The sequence below is a fragment of the Leptonychotes weddellii genome, chromosome 6 (assembly GCF_054177405.1).
Source record: "Leptonychotes weddellii isolate Sample4059 chromosome 6, ASM5417740v2, whole genome shotgun sequence".
Classification (NCBI taxonomy): Eukaryota; Metazoa; Chordata; class Mammalia; order Carnivora; family Phocidae; genus Leptonychotes; species Leptonychotes weddellii.
The window spans coordinates 35,489,067-35,512,810 of NC_138374.1; the positions used below are offsets into that span (position 1 = coordinate 35,489,067).

Sequence of the window (23,744 nt, forward strand, 5' to 3'; positions counted from 1 at the left end):
CTTCAGCAAATGTCAGAGCCTAGTAAGACTAATTGCCTGACTGCAGAAAGGACAGTACCCGTGCTCCAGTTTTCATGACGTATGTCTAGCTTTTCACTACCATCTCCTTATAGTGCTACCAATCATGAACTTGCTCGAGAAATTGTGCCACCTGGACCAAGTTCAATTCTCAGGGTCAAGTGAGAATGCGTCCCTCAAGGTAAACTAATGCCATGTCCGTGTGCTAAGAGAGGCCTGAGCAGAGGCTCTAGAAAGTCCAGCCTCTACAATGAGCGTGGCCTAAGCAAATTCCTGGTGCCTGAAAAAATTCCAGTCGGACTGAGCTCAAGCACCCCCAGGGAATTCCAGCCTCCCTCTAAAGAGTTTTAGGCCAAAGTGCAGTGGTCCTCACTGGAGTGCCCCCAGCCGACATGGCTGACAGGCCCCCTGCAGTTGGGCACAGCTATGACAGTCATCACTCCCAGCACATCTGCCTTTCATTTCTACCTATTGTTTTGGATTTCTCAGGGAGGTGACAACCATTTTCTACAGTTTAATCCCATCCTGGCTGGTACCTTTTCACTGTTTATGTCCTGCTGTAAGTAGCCCCTCCTCAGCCACACCTTCCCCAAGCAGCCCTTCTAAATTTCGGTTCCTTGTCATTCTCTACCTCAGCCCCTTGTCTTTTACCTTCATAATAATTCTCCCCAGCTGCCTGTATTTTCTGGAGGTCTGCTTACTCATCTCTTTCCTGTTTGATTCAGCATTCAGAGCACAATGCTTGGCATAGAGTTAGTTAAGTGTGGGACAAAATCTGAACTTATGTAATCCTCGTATATGCTGCACTGGGCCCCCTTGTCTATGTTACAGATGACGATACCTCAATGCTGAGGATATCTTGCGTGGGGCGATAAGAGAGCCTTTAGGTGGGGGGCAATTGTGGTACGGTTCCCCTGGACAGGGAAGCATATCACCTCACTCTGAAGATTTACAGGTAAACGAAATACAACAGAGTACCCGCTTAACGTCATTACCATTAATGCAAAACCAAGTACTGGGTGAAGACTTTGCGATCAAAACTGCTTAAATGTTCCAATATTCTCCCTTAATTTAACTAAGAGGATCGCACCTGGACGCCCATTTTAAAGCCAGAGGAGCCGTCTAGCCACCTCTCCCACATTCCACCTAACCTGCCTGTTTCCTTCTTTGAAAGGGGAGCATGGTTTCTGAGGCTACAACAAAACATGGGGAGCCTCTAACAAACACTGAATGAGACACCCCATCACTCTGTAACAAGATCTAGATGGAACACGAGGAGACAGATGGAAGGTTTATTTTTACCTGCTCTCAATCTTGACTTCATGTAACTTCAGTTACCAGTAAGCGGTAAACTGCGGGAACATAATACACACTGCAGTTGACTGACTACCCTGGACACAAACTAGCACTGAACTCAGCTAGAGGCTGAATCAGCAGAAAATGTTTCCTACGAGAGACAACGGAGATTTCAGGTAGCATAAAACGTGTGTGTGTTCTAACCTTTTTTTGTATCTTCTGTCTCAAGGGTATGAAGCATCTGCTTAAGTATGTCTGCTATACTGAAAATAGAGTTTTATGTGCCATGGCCTAAAGTGGCCTCAAACAACAGGCTCATTTTATAAATATTGCAAGAAAGAACTGTGTTCTCAAAAACAAAGTTACCTTTCATGGCAGTCTCACCCTTCCTCCCCAACCCCATGTAACTGGTTCATGCCTAACAACTCCACATTATACAACTTTCTTATCTCAGAGGGGTACATTTTGCAACAAAATTTCATGCTGATGGTTCATTGGGGAAGTAATGTGTGCATAACATACCACTCCTGAGATTTCCCTCTGACCCCAGTTCAGTGGGCAGGAACTCCTGCTTTGAAAATAGAAGAGGTCCACATCTTCTTGGCCCTACTATATGGCAGAAAGCTGTGAAGCTTTCACAGTTACCCTGTTTCTGAAAGAAAGTGTGGAGCTAAAATTGCTTTTTAAGAAAACTCCAACCCTGCCCACAGGGAAGTGTCACATCACTGGCCATGTTTGTTTTGATCATTTTATGCCAGTACCCAGCTCAGTGCCTGGCACAAAGAACACACAATAAAAATGTATGCAAGAAGGAAGAAAGGAAAAGGCCAGAGTTTTTATTAGATTTCTTAATTTCCACCCCAGTTGATATTTATTTTAAAGTATGTAGTCCTGCTTTTGATCAGTAATAAAATAATAATAGCTATCATCAAGAACTATCATGACCCAATTCACCTAAGATCACCAGGGTTCAACAAAGTTTGACTACAGTTAGTTCACGGATTCACTGCAATGAGGGAGCTGCCCTAGGGTTCCTTGCAAACATTATCCCCAAGACTCACAACAACCCTGAAGGTTGTATTATTCCCTGATTTTACTCAACAGGAAATTAAAGTTCAAAGAAGTATCCTTCCTCAAAGTCACATGGCTAGTAAATCCTTGTCCAAAACTATCACAAGGCAACTCAGAATATCACAACCCAATTTGCACCAAGCCCCTAAAATGTTCCTATAGACACTGTAAGCCAGTGGTTTACAAACATTTTTTTTAAACTATAAGAGGAAACTTCCCTTCAAATAAAATCTTACTAAAACCATAAACAGACATATATTTGAGGCACAGGGTGTTGACTCCTTCAGAACTGCCCTCACCATTGGGGCAAGGCAATAGGGGCTACTATGTACTTTTAAAATGTTTAATTCAACTTAACCAGACAGGTCATCTGGACCTGCATCTTCTCACTTTTCTCGATGCTTAAACGTTGGACAGCTCCTTCAAAGGTGGTAGGACAAAACTGGCCTTTTAACGCAGACAGTAATGATCTACCACTACACAGTTCTATTAACTCCCATATTCCTAGCTGAAGGAAGAGCAAAAGAAAAGAAATGGAGGTTGGAACAGGAGGGATTATTTGTTGAAAGGTATTCATTTGAGATGGCCAAAGCCTGTGGCTTGAAAGACTGTTCTCACTGTAAGATTCCTTGGATCAGGAATGCACCAAGGAGCATTCTACATAGCCTTCAGTGTCATATTGAGCACTATGGACTTTTCTTTTTATGCAAAATTAAGTGGATGGATGATATGGTGAGATCAGAAATATGCCTAAGAACAGACTGATTGTCTCAAAGGATTTGCTAGATTCTACTTTTTAGTTAAAAAAAAAAAAATAGGGTGATATAAATGAGAGTATCTGTATAGTTTGAAAATTAAAATGGCATATAATGTGGCTGTTTATTTCTGAGTACTCAGGAGGCCTGAGATAGAAGGACATGTTTTGTCACATTGTTCAGATCCTCCTGTCAGGATCTGTGTCAGTGTTTGGCTGGCTGACAAAGACATGGGGAGAAGACCCCTCTCTGCAAGGAACCTACATGGACATACTGCACGGACGACAAGGTGGCCGGAGCCCATGTCTGGGCTGAGAAATGAGCGGTGCCTGCAAACAAGTTTGCCTGCTGGCTCCTGGGTCACCCATAGCAGCCGATATGCTCCTGACAGGCTAGTCGAGTGACTACACCACAGGTATGTCCGGTGCTGCTGGATGGCCAATTCACCCTCTCAGACCTCATTTTCCTAGGCACTTTCCAGCTGGAGGTAGCTCTGTGATCCAGTTCTGGCCAGTGAAATGTAAGCAGAAGTCAGGCAGCTGGGTGGGGCTTCTGGGGAAGTTTTTTGCCTTCCCGCTGAAAAGGGTCACTCCCAGCTGACAGACCCCACCATCCTTCATCATTCTTCTTATTCCTGCCAAGGCCACGGCCATGGTACCTGGAGGTCCAGCTCCCATCTTAAGGCCACGAGGCACTAAAACATGAGGATGACAAAGTGCTAAGGAAGGTGGCACAGAGAAGACAAAAAGTGCCTGAGTCCCTGATACCACCTGTGAGCAGCTGCATCAACCTTGAACCACCTACCTCCAGACACACTTTGTCATCAGGACCACATAAATCCATAACTACTGAGGTCACCAGAGCTGGATTTTTGTTACTGTCAGTCAAATGCACTCTTAACTGAGGGGACGTTTCTCTGGTGACTGAGATTTTTTTTTAACCTGAGAGTAAATGATTTCCACTGGAAGAAACAGGGTGTTCTCCTATTAGTCACTAACCTCAACACACATTCAGAATTGCCTCGCTAGAAAAACATAACAGCCATATACCTCACTGTATGATCCTAGAGCAGATTAAAGAACTGTATCAATAACTTCGCATATTGAAAAGTAAAGAGTATACACACATGCAAGATAGAAGAAACCAAACTATGAAAATAACATACTTCACTGGCACTCTACCTTAGAAATGTTACTTGAATGACTCATGGAATGTCCCAAAGTCTTCTCATTCTGCAAGAAAATGAAACAGGTGATTAAAATGTGCAGAGAATAAGTAATTACTCATAACAATCCTCCTGACAATCATTCCCTCAACTAGAATTTGCTGAGCCCAAACTACTATGTACTAGAAAAAATGAATGACACAGTAGTCCTTGCCTTAATGGAACTTAAGTTAACATGAACAGGAATTTGGAATTAACTAAAAATAAAAGAGCTCTAGGTGTCTTAAGATACATTCAAATGGAGGTTCAGAGGCAAGAAACTGCATGTTGAGTTTTATCTGAGGTGGTCCATGCCGTAAGGAGCCACTGTAGGATCAGGAAGAAGGAAGTGGGATAGCTGACCCCACCCAGGTCGTCTGGCTGTCAAAGTGCTGGGTACTCAACAGGGATATCCCACAGCTCACACCTATTCCCTCAAGCCTGTTTCTCCTCCTGGATTAGAGAAATCTGAGAGTCATGCTAGCCTCTTCCACCTTTAGTCACAAAGTCTTGTATCAAATTCTTCCTGTTTAACGTCTCGCAAGCTCCAATCTCCACGCCCCTACCCCCACCCACAAGCACGGTCAGACTTCAGCAAACAAGCAAGCAACACAGCGCCCCCAGGAGAGGCTGGAGCCACTTACACCAAACCCCACCCCCCTGCACCGGCAGGGGCATCTTTGCTAGGGCAGGTCTGACTGTGAGCCACCAGTGCAGTGGGCCTCTCCCCCAGAGGACCAACACAGGCCCCCTGCAGGTACCAAGTCTACTGATCATACAGTGCTCCAAAGTGTTGGCTTCAGTTCTGCTGGAAATAGGACTGGGCTTTCTTTCTTTTTTTTTTTTTCCTTTAGAATCAGGCTTATAGCTTTTTGTTTGTTTCCTTTCTTCATTTTTTGGATCAAACTTTCTTTTTTCTTTCTTTTTCTTTGGAGTCAGACTTAGTTTTTTGTCTGTCTGTTGGTATTTTTGTTCATTTTCCTTTTGTCTTAGATCAGGTTTTTTCTTTTTTCTTTTCCAGGCTTATTTTAACAAACAAATCAAAGCACACTTAGTTAAAGGTCCAAACACTCCCCACTGCAAGCAAGGAGGAACTCTGCAGAGGACTGACCTGTGGGAAAGAGTAGCCAAAACACCAACAGCGGAGTGCACACAGCATACACCAGAAACATTTCCTGAAGCACCAGGCCCTGGACAGTGTATGACCCCCTTCTTAATATAGCATTACTCTCAGGAGCAGAAAACATAACAAGATTTCATAACATGCAAAAGACAGAAACCTAGACAAAATGACAAGACAGAGGAATTTTCCCCAAAAGAAAGATCAAGAAGAAATCACAGCCAGGGATTTGCTCAAAACAGATATACGTAATATGTCTGAACAAGAATTTAGAACAACAGTCATATGAATACTAGCTGGGCTTGGAAAATGCATAAAAGACACCAGAGAAACCCCCATCTTGTAGAGATAAAAGACCTAAAAACTAGTCAGGCTGAAATAAAAAATGCTATAACTGAGATGCAAAACCAACTGGATATAATCACAACGAGGATGGAAGAAGCAGAGGAATGAATAGGTGATACAGAAGATAAAATTACGGAAAATAATGAAACTGAAGAGGGAAAGAAAACTATTAGGTCACAAATACAGACTTAGGGAACTCAGCAATTCCATAAAGTGCAACAATATCCATATCATAGGAGTCCCAGAAGAAGAGTGAGAAAAAAGGGCAGTAGGTTTATTTCAACAAATTATAGCTGAGAACTTCCCCAATGTGGGGGAGGAAACAGGCATTCAAGTCCAAAAGGCACAGAGAACTCGCCTCAAATTAAAAAAAAACAGATCAACATCAAGACATATCAGAGTGAAACTTGCAAAATACAAAGATAAAGAGAATTCTGAAAGCGGCTAGGGACAAAAGGTTCTAAATCAACAAGGGCAGACACATAAGGTTAGTAGCAGACCTGTCCACAGAAACTTGGCAGGCCAGAAGAAAGTGGCATGATATATTCAACATGCTAAATGGGAAAAATACACAGCCAAGAATACTTCATCCAGCAAGAGAACAGAAGGAGAGAGAGTTTCCAAAACAAGCAAAAACTAAAGGAGTTTGTGAACACTAAACCAGCTTTGAGAGAAATATTAAAGGAGACCCTTTGAGCAGGCAAGAGAGAGGAAAAGCAACATAGAAAGGAACAGAGACAATCTACAGGAACAGTGACTTTACAGGTTATACAATGGCACTAAATTCATATCTATCAATAATTACTCTGAATGTAAACAGACTCAATACTCCAAAGACACATGGTATCCCAATGGATAAAAAAACAAGATCCATGGATATGCTGCTTACAAGAGACTCATCTGAGACCCAAAGACACCTCCAGATTGAAAGTGAGGGGATGGAGAACCATTCATCATGCTAATCTCCAATCTCATTTATATTTCTACTGTCAATGCCTTAGGTTTAGTTTCTCTTCATTTCTCACTTGAAATTCTTGAATACCTTCCTAACTTATCTTCCTGCTCTGAAAGTGACATCCCTGATACATAATTGCTAGGGACTGCATTGTGTCCCCCCAAATTTGTATGTTAAGTTCTAGCCCCTCATACTCAGAATGTGACTATATTCGGAGCTAGGGTCTTCAAAGAGGTAATCATGTTAAAATGAGGTCATTAGGGTGGGACTTGATCCAATATGAATGGTGTTCGTGTAAGAAGCTGAACTTAGGACATAGGTACACACAGAAAGAATAATATCTTGTGAAGACACAGGGAGAAGGCAGGGGCAGCTATCTGCAAGCCAATGAAAGAGTCCTCAGATGAAACCAAACCTGCTGACACCTTAATCTCAGACTTCTAGCCTCTAGAACTGTGAGAAAATTAATTCCTGTTGCTTAAGCACCCACTGCCTGGTTATTTTTTTATGGCAGCCCTAGCAAGTAATACAAGAATCTTCCACACTATAACTTTCTTAAAAAAAGAAAATCAATAAATGTTCGAAATATAAATCTGATTTTCTAAAAATAAGAAAGTAACTCTCCCTGAATCCAGTATTTCTTGCTCTGAACCCAAATGAGTAAAAAAACAAAAACAGAAACTATTACCAATGGAAGAGATTATCTCACTTGTATTTTTAAGATTATCATATTCTCTACTCATCTCACATGCTTTACAATAACCATGGGGAAGACCAGAGAAGTTTGAGATGTAATTAGCAGGTAAAATTCTTTTGGTCAGTCAGTAATACAAAGGAGCTAGTGGATCATTTTAAAACTACTTTGAAAAGAGTTGATTCCACTCCACCAAGCCTCTCCTTAAAGAGAACTAGCAATCAAGAAAATTTTAACTTTCCCCTTTCCCACAACCCACCAAATGACATACTGCCTTGACTTTGGTACACTTGGCTTTTGAACACTTGACACCCCTAAAATGTTAGTGAAGAAACATTTCAAGAGCTCCCAAGTGGCCTGCCAACCAGCACTTGTTTTAGCAATGTTGTCTTGTCTTTACAGCAATCTGTCCGTGCAATTTTTTTGAGTATTTTCATTATATTCTCTTATTTTATAAATCTGAGTGAAAACAGAAGTTCAAATCTCTTAAGTGTAATACAATACAGACACTGCTATTAAATGTTTAGCATCAATGGAATGTTTCTTGGTCTTAAGCTAGTCAATTAGATAGTTCTAGGAAAAAAACAAAATTATAAAGTATGTTCAAAGTGTTGACAATGTCAACAAAGACTATTTCTAAAAGACCAAAAGAATCAGAAATTTCATTCATTCATCTTATTCATGCATTCACTCACTGGGAGTGGGGAGTCTCTCTGTCCACAGCACAGGTAAATCTGTAACCATTCAAGTGTCATTCATGAGTCAACAATGTTCGATGGACGAACACAGGGCACTGCTGTGTATCCAAGCTTAAAGGCTCATCTACTTGCAATTTACTACTAAATTTTAATTTACCTTACTAAATTAAAACAAAGATACCATATGCCCTGGAATATCTGTACAGAAAATCATTATAACCACTATGACATTACCCTCTATCTTAAAGGAAATGGCCAGTTTAACACCACCTGAAATCTACAGAGAAGTTCTGAGGTACTAAGGGAAGCAGTAATTTCTATCCCTGACTTTTTTGACATTTATGATTCCATACAGAGGGGTTACTGGGGTGGGGAGAGGCCTAGGTGTTAAGCTAGGTAACATTATAAATCCAGACTGAGATCTGAAAGTTGCTCTTTACCTTATGAACTTGAGAAGTAAATTTAATGATGTAAGCCTGTATCCAGTTTTCCTTGTTAGAACAATTCAATATTTTACATTGGTAAAAATCAAACAAATTATCTAGCCCCAGAACATACAGATGTTTTAAAGCCTGAAACCTGTCAACATTTAGAATTGCTTCATCATTACTTGGCAGAAAATTAACAATACAGTTCCAACAGACCATTTTTTTTTTTCCTTTAAATACTACTACATTTATTCGGACTTACTGAAAAAAATCTAAGAAGTTCAGGACCATAACAGACTTATTTTCCAGGAAGCAAATTCCAGGATTCATTCAAACCAGTGACTCATTCATTCCATACTTATTTACTATTTGACTAACACATGCAAACAACTGTATTAGGCACAAAACATGGACAAAAATAAATCTGACTCCTAAGCCTGTTCTAATGATGATGTTAATTAACCACAGAACTTCTTTGAAATAGTGTTTCAATGAGAAATATACAACCAGGGAAGAAAATGAATTTAAAAAAATTTTAAATCATAAAAAGCACAAACATGAATTATATCAGGACAGTGGGTGACACCATTCTTTCCTACAGTCACATTGGCATGTTTCTGAATGAAAAGAAGGAAAGGTTACCAAACATCAATATCAAGAACTGGAATTAGCCATTCCAAAGAGAAAAAGAGTTCCATTCCAGTTCAAGACAAAACTAAGCTTCAATGCCCAAGTGATACAAACCTTAGCAAATTATTTTAATATAGTTAGTCACTGCTTAATGGGTCCGCCATTTTATAATCCTGGGAGAGATCAAAGCCTCACTGCTGATAGCAAAAACTGTTACCTTCCTTCCTCAGAGAAGGCACCAGGAGATGCCACACTGTGATAGCACATGCTCCCCTGGCTTGGTGGGCTCTTGTTTTCTACATTAAAAAGAAGAGTTCCTCAGAACACAACTCCATGCCCTCTTCTCATTTGTTGTCTCCCTCAGACCAGTGCTTCTGAAACTTTGTGCACCTGAATCATTTAAGGATCTTTGTAAAATGTAGATGGTGATTTGTTAGTTCTGAGGTGGGTTGAGATTCTGCATTTCCAGTCAGCTCCCAGGTGACTCCCATGCTGCTGGTCCCCGGACTACACTTTAAGATGCAAGTTTCTGGGCCAGAATAATCCATAAAGGCTATGATTCATTTTTTTAATTGAGGTATAACTGAATATGACTCATTTTTTAAAGAGCAAATCATGACTACTGTAAAAGTAAATTTCTGCATAAAAGATGGTAGTGAGCTCACAACTGAGTTAATACAAATAAATCAATCAGGAAACAGACTGATACATACACTGGGAAAGACTGAGTCTGAGGGTGTGAGAAAGAAAAGTTTTATTAATGTAAGAAGTTACCAAATCACAAAGATAAAGAGAAGCTCTGTTGAAGAATAAGGGACATTTCACAATTTACTCAGTCCTGTCAATGGTGTTTTGCAAGTCCATGTGTGGCTCCAAAAGAATGTACCTTGAGGGTAGAATGGAGATGCAGAGCCCACAGAGACCAAACACGCCCTGGAAAGTAGAAGCCAAAAATTAACGAGAAGACAATGAGGTGAGATGTCTAAGCAAGTTTTGAGGATTTTGTATAAAGGAGTCAAACAATAAAACTTCATGTGGGAGTGTACCTGAAACTCTGACCAGGACCAGTCATTTTAAAAAAAAAAACCACCACATACACACACACAAACAAACAAGCAAACAAGCAAAAAAACAAAACAAACAAAAAACTGTGTAACAGACATACTATGTATCTACCCAATATCCATCCCTACCAATAGAACAAATTTGTTCTGGGCAGCAATGGATCCAACTAAAAGTTCTCACTTTCTCACTCTATTTTGCAATTATGGGTAAATATGTAAGAAAGTTCTCCCTAAAGACATTAAACTTGAGGTTATCTGAGAGAACATTCTGCTTTCCTGATATAGCCACTGCTCGTTTCTCCAGCATTCCTTCTTTCCTGAGTCAACCTGGAATAAAGATGTCATGCCAGGAGGTACAGAAGTCACCTTGAGACCATGAGGAGAAAAAGTATACATAGAGGTCTCCGACTTTTTGGTCTCAGGACACCTTTACAAGTAAATTACTGAGGACTCCCCAAACCTTTTTTTTTTTTTTAATAGATTTATTTATTTGACAGAGAGAGAGAGACACAGCGAGAGAGGGAACACAAGCAGGGGGAGTGGGAGAGGGAGAAGCAGGCTTCTCGCAGAGCAGGGAGGCCGATGCGGGGCTCAATCCCAGAACTCTGGGATCATGACCTGAGCCGAAGGCAGACGCTTAACGACTGAGCCACCCAGGCGCCCATCCCCAAGCCTTTTGTTTACATGGATTATATATATTGATATTTGCCATATTAGAAATTAAAACAATTTTCAGGCGCCTGGGTGGCTCAGTTGGTTAAGCGACTGCCCTCGGCTCAGGTCATGATCCTGGAGTCCCGGGATCGAGTCCCACATCGGGCTCCCTGCTCAGCGGGGAGTCCTCTTGTCCCTCTGACCCTCCTCCCTCTCATGCTCTCTGTCTCTCATTCTCTCTCTCGCAAATAAATAAAATCTTAAAAAAAAAATTTAAAAAAAAAGAAATTAAAACAATTTTAAAAACATGAATCTCTTAATTCAATTAGAATAATTAAACCCAGTTAATATAAATTTCTATGAAAAACAACTATTTTTCTGAAAAAAAAAGCGAGCAGAGTAACGTAGTTTTATATTTTTGTAAATCTTGTTCTTGTCCAATTAATAGAAGACAGCTGAATTCTCATATCTGCTTGTACATTCAATCTCCTCTGTTGTTTTGACTGAAATAAATGAAGAAAGTTTCACCTTATACAGTTATGTATTTATAAAAGGAATGTGTATTTAATAACCATTTGAGATAATTGGATATTCTTTGTACTACACAAAAACTCAACAAGTAATTAGCTGTGATGCACACTCTTAAATGATATTAATAAATTTTTAATATTCCATTAAAATCAATTGGTCCCTCTTCTACTTTGAATTGATCTCTTAATCATGCATGACTTTATAACACCACACTAAACTGGTCATTTAGAAATTACTGGTTCACTGGGTTATGCAAATCTTCCAACAAGACTGACACATTTCATTATGCAATATGAAAAAAAAAACACACTCATTAATATGACCATCAGAGTCTATAATTACTGAAAAGCTACCAAGCTCACAGTGGTGGTTACAAGTTTTCCAAAATCCTAATTTTTGCTTAGAGACTTCAAATTTTTTTCATCGGCAAAAAAAACTGTTACTTGAAAGAAAGATTGGCTCATTCGTTCAGTTTAGAGAAAATGTCTGCCAAATATCCAAGTCAGAATAAACTAGAGTTTGACTGCCAGTAATTCTTTCAGGTAAAAACTGTATTCCATTAAAATTGACTAGTTAACTTAGCAACTCAATCACAGAAGTGCTTTGTCTTGAGTCAACCACAGCACTTCGGTATTCAGTAGAAATTATTTATACCAGATATGCAAAAATGGAATAAAACACATAATCTATAATGAGAACAGTCAATTAAGAGTGACATACATATTAAAATGAGCAGAAAATGAAATCAAAGTATTATTATAATTGTCTTCGAAATGTTCCCAAAGTTAAAGAGACATAAGATATAGGAAATATATCAAACTTCCAAAGATAAGCACTAAATAAGCTACACAAAGAGATACACTCATTAACCCACACATAAAACAAAAAGAAATTCTTAAAAGTGTTCAAGTAGCCCACATGATGGTAAGAGAGGGTCAGGACTCAAGCATGACACATTCATGTTCTGGAAGCCATGTTCCAAGCACAAGTGATTCAGAAGCAGGTCTGGGCTCCATTCTGTACAGTGCCCACTAGCAGAGCAGAGGCTCTACTCTAGGCATGGCAGACTGGGTGTAATGCAGCCCAACGTTGTTCAACCCAACAGACTGATAGGGTAGAAGTTCCACACCAAGACAGGCAAGCCAAGAAAGCCACAGGCTACTGCCCTACATAAAGCAGGTACATCACTCCAAAAGATGTGGGCCACTCCACCTGTCCCCAGCTCTAGAGCACAAGCTTAGATTTTGCAAAGGTGGAAAGGCAGGCCAAAAGAACAGAGAGCTCATAAGCTGTCTCCAAGGAAACAAACATTAACTGGAACAGAATATGTAGAAATTCCAATCTAATGGTACTGGCAAAAATGATGGCATTTTAGGTGGCTAGTAGCCCTAAGAGAGCAACAAGCAAAACCATAAAACAGATAAAAGTGTACCACATAAAACCATGGACAGAGACAACTAAGAAGGTCCTCCTGAGGATGGAAGAAACCTCAAATACTGGCCTCAAAAACAGCTGCAGCAAAGGAATCTGCATTTACTTGGATCAGACCATGGAACAATGCCCTAGGGAATTGTCCAAAATAGCAGTGCAATCAGCCAGCAGTTAATGGAACTAAAAACTGAGTGTGAAATCAACAGAGACAAGAAAACTTAACAGGTCAGGGAGAGAGACAATCAAAAACCACTGCTATAAACAGTCATCCCAACTTGAGAGAGTACATGCTCAAGGCTTACCCCTCTGAGAAGCAAAATCAGAGACTATGTATTGTGAGGAAAACAGATTTTACTATAAAATCCAGCCAAGTTACTAAACAACAACCCACAGGAGGTGGGGGGGGGGTGAAAGAATTTTAATTCAAAGATGCAAAAAAGTATTATCTAAAATATACAGCATTGAATACAAAAACTACAAGACTTGCAGAGAAAGAGGAAAGTATGACCCAAACAGGAAAAAAGGGAGGTAACAGAAAAGGTCCTTCAGAGGGCCCAGAAATTGTCTTTAGTACACAAAGGCTTAAAAGTAGCTATTATAAATATGTTCACAGAACTAAATGAAGCCATACTTAAAGAGGAAAAGGACGATATGATGACAATATCTTATGAACTGATGAAAGCAATACAGAAATACAAACTACAAAAAATGAACATGAAAAATGTGGAATTGAAAAGTACAATAACTGAAATGAAGAGTTCATCACAGGCATTCAACAGCAGATTTGACCTAGCAGAGGAAAGAATCAGTAAACATGAAGATGGATCCTAAGAGATTATGCAATCTGAAGAACAGAGATCAAAAAGAATAAAGAAAACTAAATGGAGCCTTAGAGAAACATGGAACATAATTAAGTACACCAATATATCTATAATGTGAGTACCAGAGAGAAAGAAGAGAGAGGTGGAGAAAATATATTCAAAGAAATAATGGCTGCAAAGCAAACTCCCAAAATTTGATAAAAACATTAATCTCCATATCCAAGAAGCTAAATTAAATTGTAGTAGGATAAAAGCAAAGGGTCCCACATCCAAACACAACAAATTAACATGCTGAAAGACAAACAGAAAACCTTGAAAGCAGCAAGGGAAAAAATAACTAGTTATATACAGCAAAATCCCCCCAAAATTAATAGCTGATTTCTCATCAGAAACTATGGAGGCCAGAAGATTGAGGGGGGGAGCCATATTTAGAGAACTGGAAAAAAAAGAATTTTAACCAAGAATATTATTCCAGCAAACCTATCTTCAATAATGAAGACAAAATAAAGAAATCTAGAAGATATCAAGAATTACAAAAACTAAGAAAATGCAATACTAGCAGACACACCTTAAAAAGGAATATTAAATAGAAGTTCTTCAGGTTGAAAACAAGTAACACCAAACAATAACTAGAAACTATATGAAAAAAAAAGAACACCAAAAAAACTAATTATATAAAAATAAAAGACAGTATACACATATATATTTCTCATCCTTTCATCTCTTAAGTAATTGTAAAAGGAATTATATAAAAACATGTATATATTGTATTGTTGGACCTATAACATAAAGAAATGTTAATATATTTGACAGTAACAAACAAAAGAGGTAGGTGGTACAAAACTGTATTGGCGAAGTAAGTGACACCAGATGACAACACAAATCCACGGGAATAAATGAGAACAAGAAATGGTAAATAACTTTAAAAGAACAAACTCTGTAAATGCTCTTTCTTTTACTTATTTAAATGACAAATTAATAACTGTAAAATATTATTAGGTTTGGAAAATATATAGTGTAATGTATAACAACATTAGCAAGGAAGGGAAAGAGGAAAGAGAGGTACATAGGAAGCATGATTTTTTATCTTATGGAATTAAATTAATATGATGAATCTGAAGTTAGATTCTGTTAAAAAAATGTATACACTAAACCCTGGAGCAAACACTAAGATGATAACTTTAATCACTTAATGCAACAGAAAGCAGTAAAGGAGAAATAAAGAAAAGAATCATAAGATATATAAAAAACAAAAAGTAAAATGACTGACAAATCAACCATATTAACAGCAATAAATATTAACAATCCAATCAAAATGAGTTGTCACAGTGGACAAAAACACAAAATGCAAGTGTACACTGTCTGAAGACATACTTTACACTGAAAATTACAAATAGGATTAAAGTTAAAAGAAGGAAAAAGATAAAACTGCAAAAACAGTAACCATAACAAAGCTGAAAAGACTATACCAATATAAGACAAAACAGACTTAAGAAAATTATACTAGAGATAGAGGGATGTTTATTATAAAACAGTCAATCTATCATGAAAATGTAACAATTATAAACATATATGCACCTCATAAGAGAGACAAAAATTACACGAAGCAAAAACTGACAGAACTGAGTGAAAAACAGACAATTCAACAATACTGGCAGATCTCAATACCCTACATTCAACAATGGACAGAACAACTAGGTAGAAGACTAACAAAAAAGAATTAAACAGCGTTATAAACCAACTAGACCTAACAGACCTCTATAGAACACTAAACCCAACAACAGAATACACATTCTTCTCAAGTGTACATGGAACATTCTCCAGGACAGCACTATAAGGTAAACCATAAAACAAGACTAAATAAATTCAAAAGAATTGAAATAATACAAAGTATGATTTCTCACAAGAGTTAAATTAGATATCAATAACAGAAAGAAATAAGAGAAATTCAAAGATATGTAGAAATTAAACAATAAAATCTGAAATAACCAACTGGGTCAAAGAACTCACAAGGAAAATCAGAAAATGTGAAATTACTAAAAATAAAAACACAAAATACCAAACTTATCCAATGCAGCTTAGAGAAATACAGGGCTTAGAGAAATATTTATAGCTGTAAGTGCTGATAAATATAAAGAATAAGCTCAAAGAAATTATTTCCACAACAAGACACTGATAAGAAAAGAGCAAAGCACACCTAAATTAGCAAACAAAGGGAAAGATTATAAGGAGATGTTAATAAGGACTAGAAAATTGATGGAGAAAAATCAACAAAACCAAAAGTTGACAAGATTTTTTTTTAAATCAAAAAATTTATGTAGCTTCACCAAGTAAAAAATGACATACAACTCAAATTACTAAAATTAGGAATAAAAGAGCTTGTATTACCAACCTTACAGAAATATAAAGGATTATAAAGGAATACTGTGAACAATTTTATACCAAAAAAATAGAGAAGTAAAAGAGGAAATTCCTAGGGGCTCCTGGGTGGCTCAGATGGTTAAGTGTCTGCCTTCAGCTCAGGTCATGATCTCCTGGTCCTGGGATTGAGCCCTGCGTCAGGCTCCCAGCTCAGCGGGGAGTCTGCTTCTCTGTGTTCTCTCTGTCTCTCTCTCTCTCAAATGAATAAATAAAATCTTAAAAAAAAAAAAAGGAGGAAATTCCTACAGAGACAGACACAAACTACCAAAAGTGACTCAAGAAGAAATAAAAAATCTGGGGGCACCTGGCTGGCTCAGCTGGTAGAGTGTGTGGCTCTTGATCTTACGGTCATGAGTTCAAGCCCCACAATGGGTGTGGAGCCTACTTAAAAATAAAAATTAAAAAAAAATAATAAAGAAAGAAAAGAAATAAAATCTGAATAAACCAGACTGAATTAGTTATCTAAAAAATTCCTACAAATAGGGGCACCTGAGTGGCTCAGTTGGCTGAGTGGCCGACTCTTGATTCCGGTGCAAGTCATGATGTCGGGGTCCTGGAATCAGGACCCCCGTTGGGCTCTGCACTCTCTCCCTCTGCCCCTCCCCCCTGCTCCTTCTCTCTCTCTCTCAAATAAATAAATAAATAAATCTTTAAAAAAAAAATAGACCAAAGATATCACAAGAATAGAAAACTGCATACCAATATTCCTTATGAATAAAGACTCAAGAATTCTCGCCAAAATACTAGCAAACCAAATCCAGCAAAAGATAAAAAGGATATACACTATGACTAAGTGGCATTTATGCTAGGAATGCAACACTGAAATAGTTGAAACTCAACGTAAGACACAAGTTCAAAAAAATTTTTTAAATACACACAATAAACATCTGACAAAATCTAACACTTTTCCTGATAAAAACACTCAATAAACTGGGAATAAAAACCTGATAAAGTACACCTATAATAAATCCACAGTAGTTAACATCACACTTAATGATCAAAGAATGAATGGTTTTACACTAAGTTTAGGAACAAGACAAGGTGTTCACTCTTTCACCTTCTCTTCCACCTTGTAGTGAGGATTCCAGACAGGATAATTTGGCAAGAAAAAGAAAGAGAGAAAGAAGACATCCAGATTGGAAAGGAAGAAGTGAAAGTTGCTTTGTTCCCAAATGACATGATCTTGTATACAGAAAATCCTGAGGACAGAAACAATATACAAAAATAACTTGCATTTCTATACACTGTAAATGAACATCCCAAAAACAAAATTTAGAAAACTCATTTACAATATTGTCAAAAAAGGCAAAATACGTAGGAATAACTTCAACAAGTGCAAAGTTAATACTCTGAAACTACAAAATGTTTTTGAAAGTCAAAGACCTAAATAAATGGAACATTAGGTTATTTGTTGTTGTTGAGTTGTAGGAAGTTCTATATATATTCTGAATATTAACCCCTTATCAGATACAGGATTTGCAAATGTTTTCTCCTATTCCACAGATTGCTTTTTCATTCTGTTGAAGCACAGTTTTTAATTTTGATATAGTCCAGTGTTATTTATTTTTACTTTTGCTCCCTGTGCTTTTAGTGTCAATAAATCCTTGTCAAATCCAATGTCATGAAGCTTTTCCTCCTATATTTTCTTCTTCCAAAGAGTTTTATAGTTTATGTTTAGTTAGGACTTTGACACATTTTGAGTTAACTTTTACATGCAGTGTAAGAATCCCACTTCATTCTTTTGCACATGGATATTTAGTTTTTCCCAGCACCATTTGTTGAAAAGACTGTCCTTTCCCCACTGATCATCTTAGCACTCCTAAATCATTTAGCACTCAAAAATCATTTTTTTAAAGATTTTATTTATTTATTTGACAGAGACAGCGAGAGAGGGAACACAAGCAGGGGGAGTGGGAGAGGGAGAAGCAAGTTTCCTGACGAGCAGGGAGCCCGATGCGGGGCTCGATCCTAGGACCCTTGGGTCATGACCTGAGCCGAAGGCAGACGCTTAACAACTGAGCCACCCAGTGGAAATCTAACAAAATAAGACTTGAATGCTTGAGCCCCACTCAAAAATCATTTGAGCACATATGTGAGGGTTTATTTCTAGGCTTTCTATTTTATTCCACTGGTCTAAATGTCTATCCTTATGCCAATACCACACTGTTTTGATTACTGTCGCTTCTTAATGAGTTCTGAAATCAGGAAGTATGAGACTTCCAACTCTGTCCTTTTTTTTCAATATTGTTTTGGCTATTCTGGGTCCCCTGAGATTCCATATGAATTTTAGGATGAATGTTTTACTTTGGGTACTACTGACCTTTTAACAATAGTAAGTCTTCCAATACATGAACACAGGATGTCTTTACATTTACCTATATCTGCTTTAATTTCTTTCAACAGTGTTTTACAATTTTCAGAGTACATGTCTTTCATCTCCTTGGTTAACCAACAAAAAATTCCTAGAATAAGTAAGTTCAGCAAAGTCACAGGGTACAAAATAAACGCAAAAATATTAATTGCATTTCTCTATGTATCAATGAACAAAAGGACATGACAATTATTATTTACAGTGCAAATCTAACAAAATAAGACTTGAATGCTAAAACTAAAACACTGATGAAAGAAATACAGAAGATCTAAATAAACAGAGAGACATACTGTGTTCATGGATTAGAAGATTCAATGTAGGAAAGTTGTTAACTCTTCCCCAAACTGATATACAGTTTTAATCCAATTTCTATCAAAACCTGAGCAACTGTTTTGTAGATATAGAGAAACTATTCTAAAATTTATATGGATAGGTAAAGGAATTAGAATACCTAAAACAATTTCATAAAAGAAGATTAAAGTGGGAATAATAAATCTGCATGATTTCAAGACCTATTAAATAGCTACAGTAATCAAGATTGTGTGGTGTTGGCAGAGAAACAGACACATAGATCAATGGAACAGGATAGAGAATTCAGAAACAGATCTGCACAATGTGCCAAACTGACTTTGGAGAAAGAATCTTCAACAAATGGTGCTGGAGTCATTGGACAATAAGCAACAAAACAAAATAAATCAAAACAAAAACCTGTAAAACTTTTAGAAAAAAATAGAAGAAAATCTTTAGGATTAGGTAAAGAGTTCTTATACTTGACATCTAAAATATGACTGGTGCATAAGAGAAAATAATGATAAACTAAGATTTAAAACTTTTGCTCCATTAAGAGGATGAAAATAAAAGCTATAGACTGGGAGAAAATATCTGAAAACCACATATCCAACTAAAGACTAGTATCTAGAATGTATACAAATTCTGAAAACTCAACAGCAAAAAAAAATTTGATTAGAAAATGGGCAAAAGATGTGAAAAGACATTTGAATGAAGAAGATATGCAGGTGGCAAATAAGCATATGGAAAGATGTTCAACATCATTAGCCATTAGGGAAACAGAAATTAAACCATAATGAGATATCACTACACATCTGTCAGAACGACTAAAATAGAAAATAGTAACATCACCAAATTCTGGTGGAGAAACTGGATCATGTGTATGTTGCTTGCAGGAATGTAAATTTATTAACTGTGGAAAACACTGGAAGTTTCTTTAAAAATTAAACATGCAATTACCACACGGAACAGCCATTGTTCTTCTGGGCATTTATCCCAGAGAAATGAAAACATATGTTCATATTAAAACTTGTACATGGGGGGCGCCTGGGTGGCTCAGTCTTGGGCATCGACTCTTGATTTCAGCTCCAATCATAATCTCAGAGTCATGGGATTGAGCCCCGGGTCAGGCTATGCACTGAGCTCTGCTTGTCCCTCTCCCTCCCCCTCTGCCCCTCTCCCTGCCCGCACAGGTATGCTGTGCTCTTTCTCTCTCTCAAATAAATAAAATCTTAAATAAAATAAAATAAAACCCTTGTATATGGCTGTTTACAGTAGCTTAGTTCAAACAAATGTCTTTCAAAAGATGAATACTTGGGCACCTGGGTGGCTAAGTGGTTGAGCGACTGCCTTCGGCTCAGGTCATGATCCTGGAGTCCCAGGATTGAGTCCCACATCGGGCTCCAATTCCACGTTGGGCTACCTGCTTGCCAGGAGTCCGCTTCTCCCTCTGACCCTCTCCCCTCTCATGCTCTTTCTTTCTCTCTCAAATAAATAAATAAAATCTTTAAAAAAAGAGGTGAATATTTAAACACTGTGCTATATTCATACCATGGAACACTATTCAGCAGTAAAAAGGAAATCTCAAAAGAATTATACATAATTAAAAAAGCCAATCCCAAAAGTTTACAAACTGTATGATTCCATTTATATAACATTTTTTAGTTGACAAAATTATAGAAAAAGAGAATAGATTAATAGTTGTCAGTGGCTAAGGAAGGAAGTAGGTATGGCTATAAAGGGCAACTGAAGGATCCTTGTAGTGATGGAAATATTATATATCTTGACTATACCAGTGTCAGCCTTCTGATTGTGATTTTACTAGAGCTTTGTAATATGTTACCATTGGGTGACAGACAGTAGGTAAGGGTACATGAGATCTCTCTGTATCATTTTTTCAACTGTGTATCTGTGATATCATGATTTATAAGAAATGTATATTTGGTCATTCAGATGACCAAAATCTACTTCTCATATATTTGGTTTTCATCCATAGTTCCTGGCTCACAGCTCCCAAAACCTTTGGAATTTCCTAAGCCTGAGAGTGATAAAGGTGTCTTTTCACCTTTGGAAAGGTGAAAAGTGACTTTGGAAAGCACTTAAGGATGGGGCCATGTGATTACAGAGTTGGAACTTTTAAGGGAAAGGGGCTGGAAGTTGAATCAAGTTGCCAATGGCTAAAGATTTACCTGCAGAGGACATGGGAGCTCTATGCCCTTTCCCCATACCCTGCCCTATGCAACATTTCCATCTATCAGGTTGTTCCTGAGTTATATACTTTTACAATAAACTGGTGATCTAGTAAGTAAAATGTTTCTCTGAGATTTGTGAGCCACTGTAGCAAATTAATCAAATCCAAAGTAGGGCGTTGTGAGAACCCCTGATTTATAACCAGTAGGTCAGACAGGTAACAACCTAGACTTGTGACTGATATTATGAAGTCCAGAGAAGGGGTCATGAGAACCTCCAATCTGTAACCAGTTGGTCAGAAGCACGGTTAACAGCCTAGGCTTGTAACTGGTATCGGAAAGGAATGGTGGAGGTAAGGGGGGGCCGTCTGGTAAAACTGAACCCTTAACCTCTAGAATCTGATGCTATCACCAGGTAGATAGTGTCGGAATTGAGCTGAATTCTCAGACACTCTGCTGGTGTTCTGAGAATTGCTTGGTGCTAGGTAGGAAGCCCCCCTCCCCATACTGGAATCAGTACCAGAACCAGTATGTATGTATTTATATATGTATGTATATGTGTTTGTGGTATATATGAATTAAATACCATAACTAAAATGCAGAGATTTTCAAATTGGAGATAAAAGCAAGATATAACTACATGCTACATACAAGAAAAACACTTTACATATATAAATACAAACAGGTTAAAAATAAAGCCTGGGACACCGATAACAAAACTACACTAATAACAAGATGACAGAGATGTTGAAATTATCTGGCAAAGACTGCAGGCAGCTCAAATAACCATTCACAACTCTTAAAATAGACAATGGACTCAAAAGTAGAGAAATGACAGAAGAAAAAAGATCAAGAGCTTGATAGAAAAACAAAGTATTCAATCTTAAACAACAGAGAGAAAAAAAAATATGGACAAAAATCTCAGGGACCTGTGAAGCAAAACCAAGTGGTTTAACAGTCGTATCACTGGAATCTAAAAAGGAGAATGAATAGAGTGCTGAAAAATACTTGAAGAAAAACTTGCTAAAATACTCCCAAGTTCATAGAAAGACAGTTTAAAGAAGCTGAGTGAACTACAAACAGGATAAACAAACAAAAAACTTACTAGACATCTCGCTTTAAAAAATATCACCTTGGTCAGTGCTCTGGACTGAACTTGCCCCCGCCAAAGTTCCTATGTTGAAGCCCTAATTGTGGCTCTCACCCAATAGGACTGGTGGCCTTATGAGAAGAGGGAGAGAGAGAGAGAGACCTCTGTCTCCACACTATCATTTTGTTATGGCTGTCCAAGCAGGCTAATATAGTTGGCAAAAGGATTCAGAAAAATTATGAAGTAATCTACACTTATCTCAAAAATAAAAGCAAAAGTCAGGTAGTTCTTTTTTTTTTTTTAAAGATTGATTTATTTATTTATTTGACAGAGAGAGACAGCGAGAGAGGGAACACAAGCAGAGGGAGTGGGAGAGAGAGAAGCAGGCTTCCCGCCAAGCAGGGAGCCTGATGCAGGGCTCGATCCCAGGATCCTGGGACCATGACCTGAGCTGAAGGCAGATGCTCAACCCAAAACTCAGGTAGTTTTAAGGAATAACAAAAATGGCACATAAATATTTTATAAGAAGTTCAAATTTGAAATAAAATTTAGGACACAGTCATTACAATTATAACTCAGGAAAAAAACCATTACATCACAAAAATTCAGGGGGGAAGCTTATAAAACTGTATTTCAACACATGGACTATGCAATTTATTTAAAGTTACGCAAAATGCATCAATAGTTGTCTTCAGTAAGAGTTCAAATTTATAGTAATGTGATTATCTGCTTCACTTTTTTTAGCTTTAACATGACAATAACAAAGTAACAAGAAACTAGAAAGCATTAAGACCATAACAGCTAACCAATTTTTCTTGGGCATTCATCTATACTCTCCGGACTTCAGTTTTGCCCTTTATAAAGAGGGCTTGTGTGGAAGGGGGTGGGGCAGAGAAGTTAACAAAGATGACCCCTTTGGTTCCTCTAAGCTCCCAAATGTGGTATATCTATGGGGAATGTGTTGCCCTATTTAGTTCTACTCAGCACCACACTTACTGCAGTTTTAAACTTAGCCCTGAAGATATGAATAAATGGGTTTATAGTTCCAAAAACCCTTCTGACATAGACTAATAAATATTTTTTAAAATGTCAAATGTAACACAGCATGAGCAGAGTGATAATCTTCCTAGTAATATATTGGTGAATACAATCTTTTTCAAATGAGTTTCCATTAATTTTCATTTTTATTTTTTGAACATGAAATAAAGTTTGCTGAAAAAAATTGAAGGTCTTTGTATTCATCATTGATATTTTAAAACCTTAATTATACAAACAGTAAAATAAACAGATTTTAATTTCTGCCATTTAAAAACTCTATATATCCAATAAATCCATACACCCTTGAGGTTAGATGAAAAATCTTTATCAATACAAATGAGATTAGTTATAAAAGTTATTATAGAAATTGGTACTTATAGAAGGTACTTCCTACCTTCTGTAAGTAACCTTTATAGAAAGAGTATTTAATTTCTCTAGTATGGAATGTATTCATTCAGGGAACACATTTATTAACTACATACTGTGGGTCAGGTACCATTCTAAGCCCTTGGGAATGATAAATGAACAAAACAAAGATTCCTACTCTTGGGGTGGGGTGCCTGGGTGGCTCAGTCAGTTGGGTGTCCAACTCTTGGTTTTGGCTCAGGTCATGATCTCAGGGTCGTGGGATG

At 37.7% G+C, this 23,744-nt stretch overlaps 1 protein-coding gene across 10 annotated transcripts in view; it reads right to left on the bottom strand.

Moving 5' to 3' along the window:
- The window catches only part of MARCHF8 (membrane associated ring-CH-type finger 8), a 159,382-nt gene that overhangs the window by 18,305 nt on the left and 117,333 nt on the right, over positions 1 to 23,744 (bottom strand). For 9 of the 10 annotated variants that reach the window (XM_081823915.1, XM_081823917.1, XM_006728192.3 and 6 more), the window contains one exon: positions 4,322 to 4,372. In XM_081823915.1, the coding sequence (XP_081680041.1) occupies positions 4,322 to 4,372 (51 nt within the window). Of the gene's footprint in view, positions 1 to 4,321; positions 4,373 to 9,988; positions 10,148 to 23,744 lie in introns of all 10 variants that reach the window. The other variant, XM_081823918.1, reaches the window with a different exon arrangement.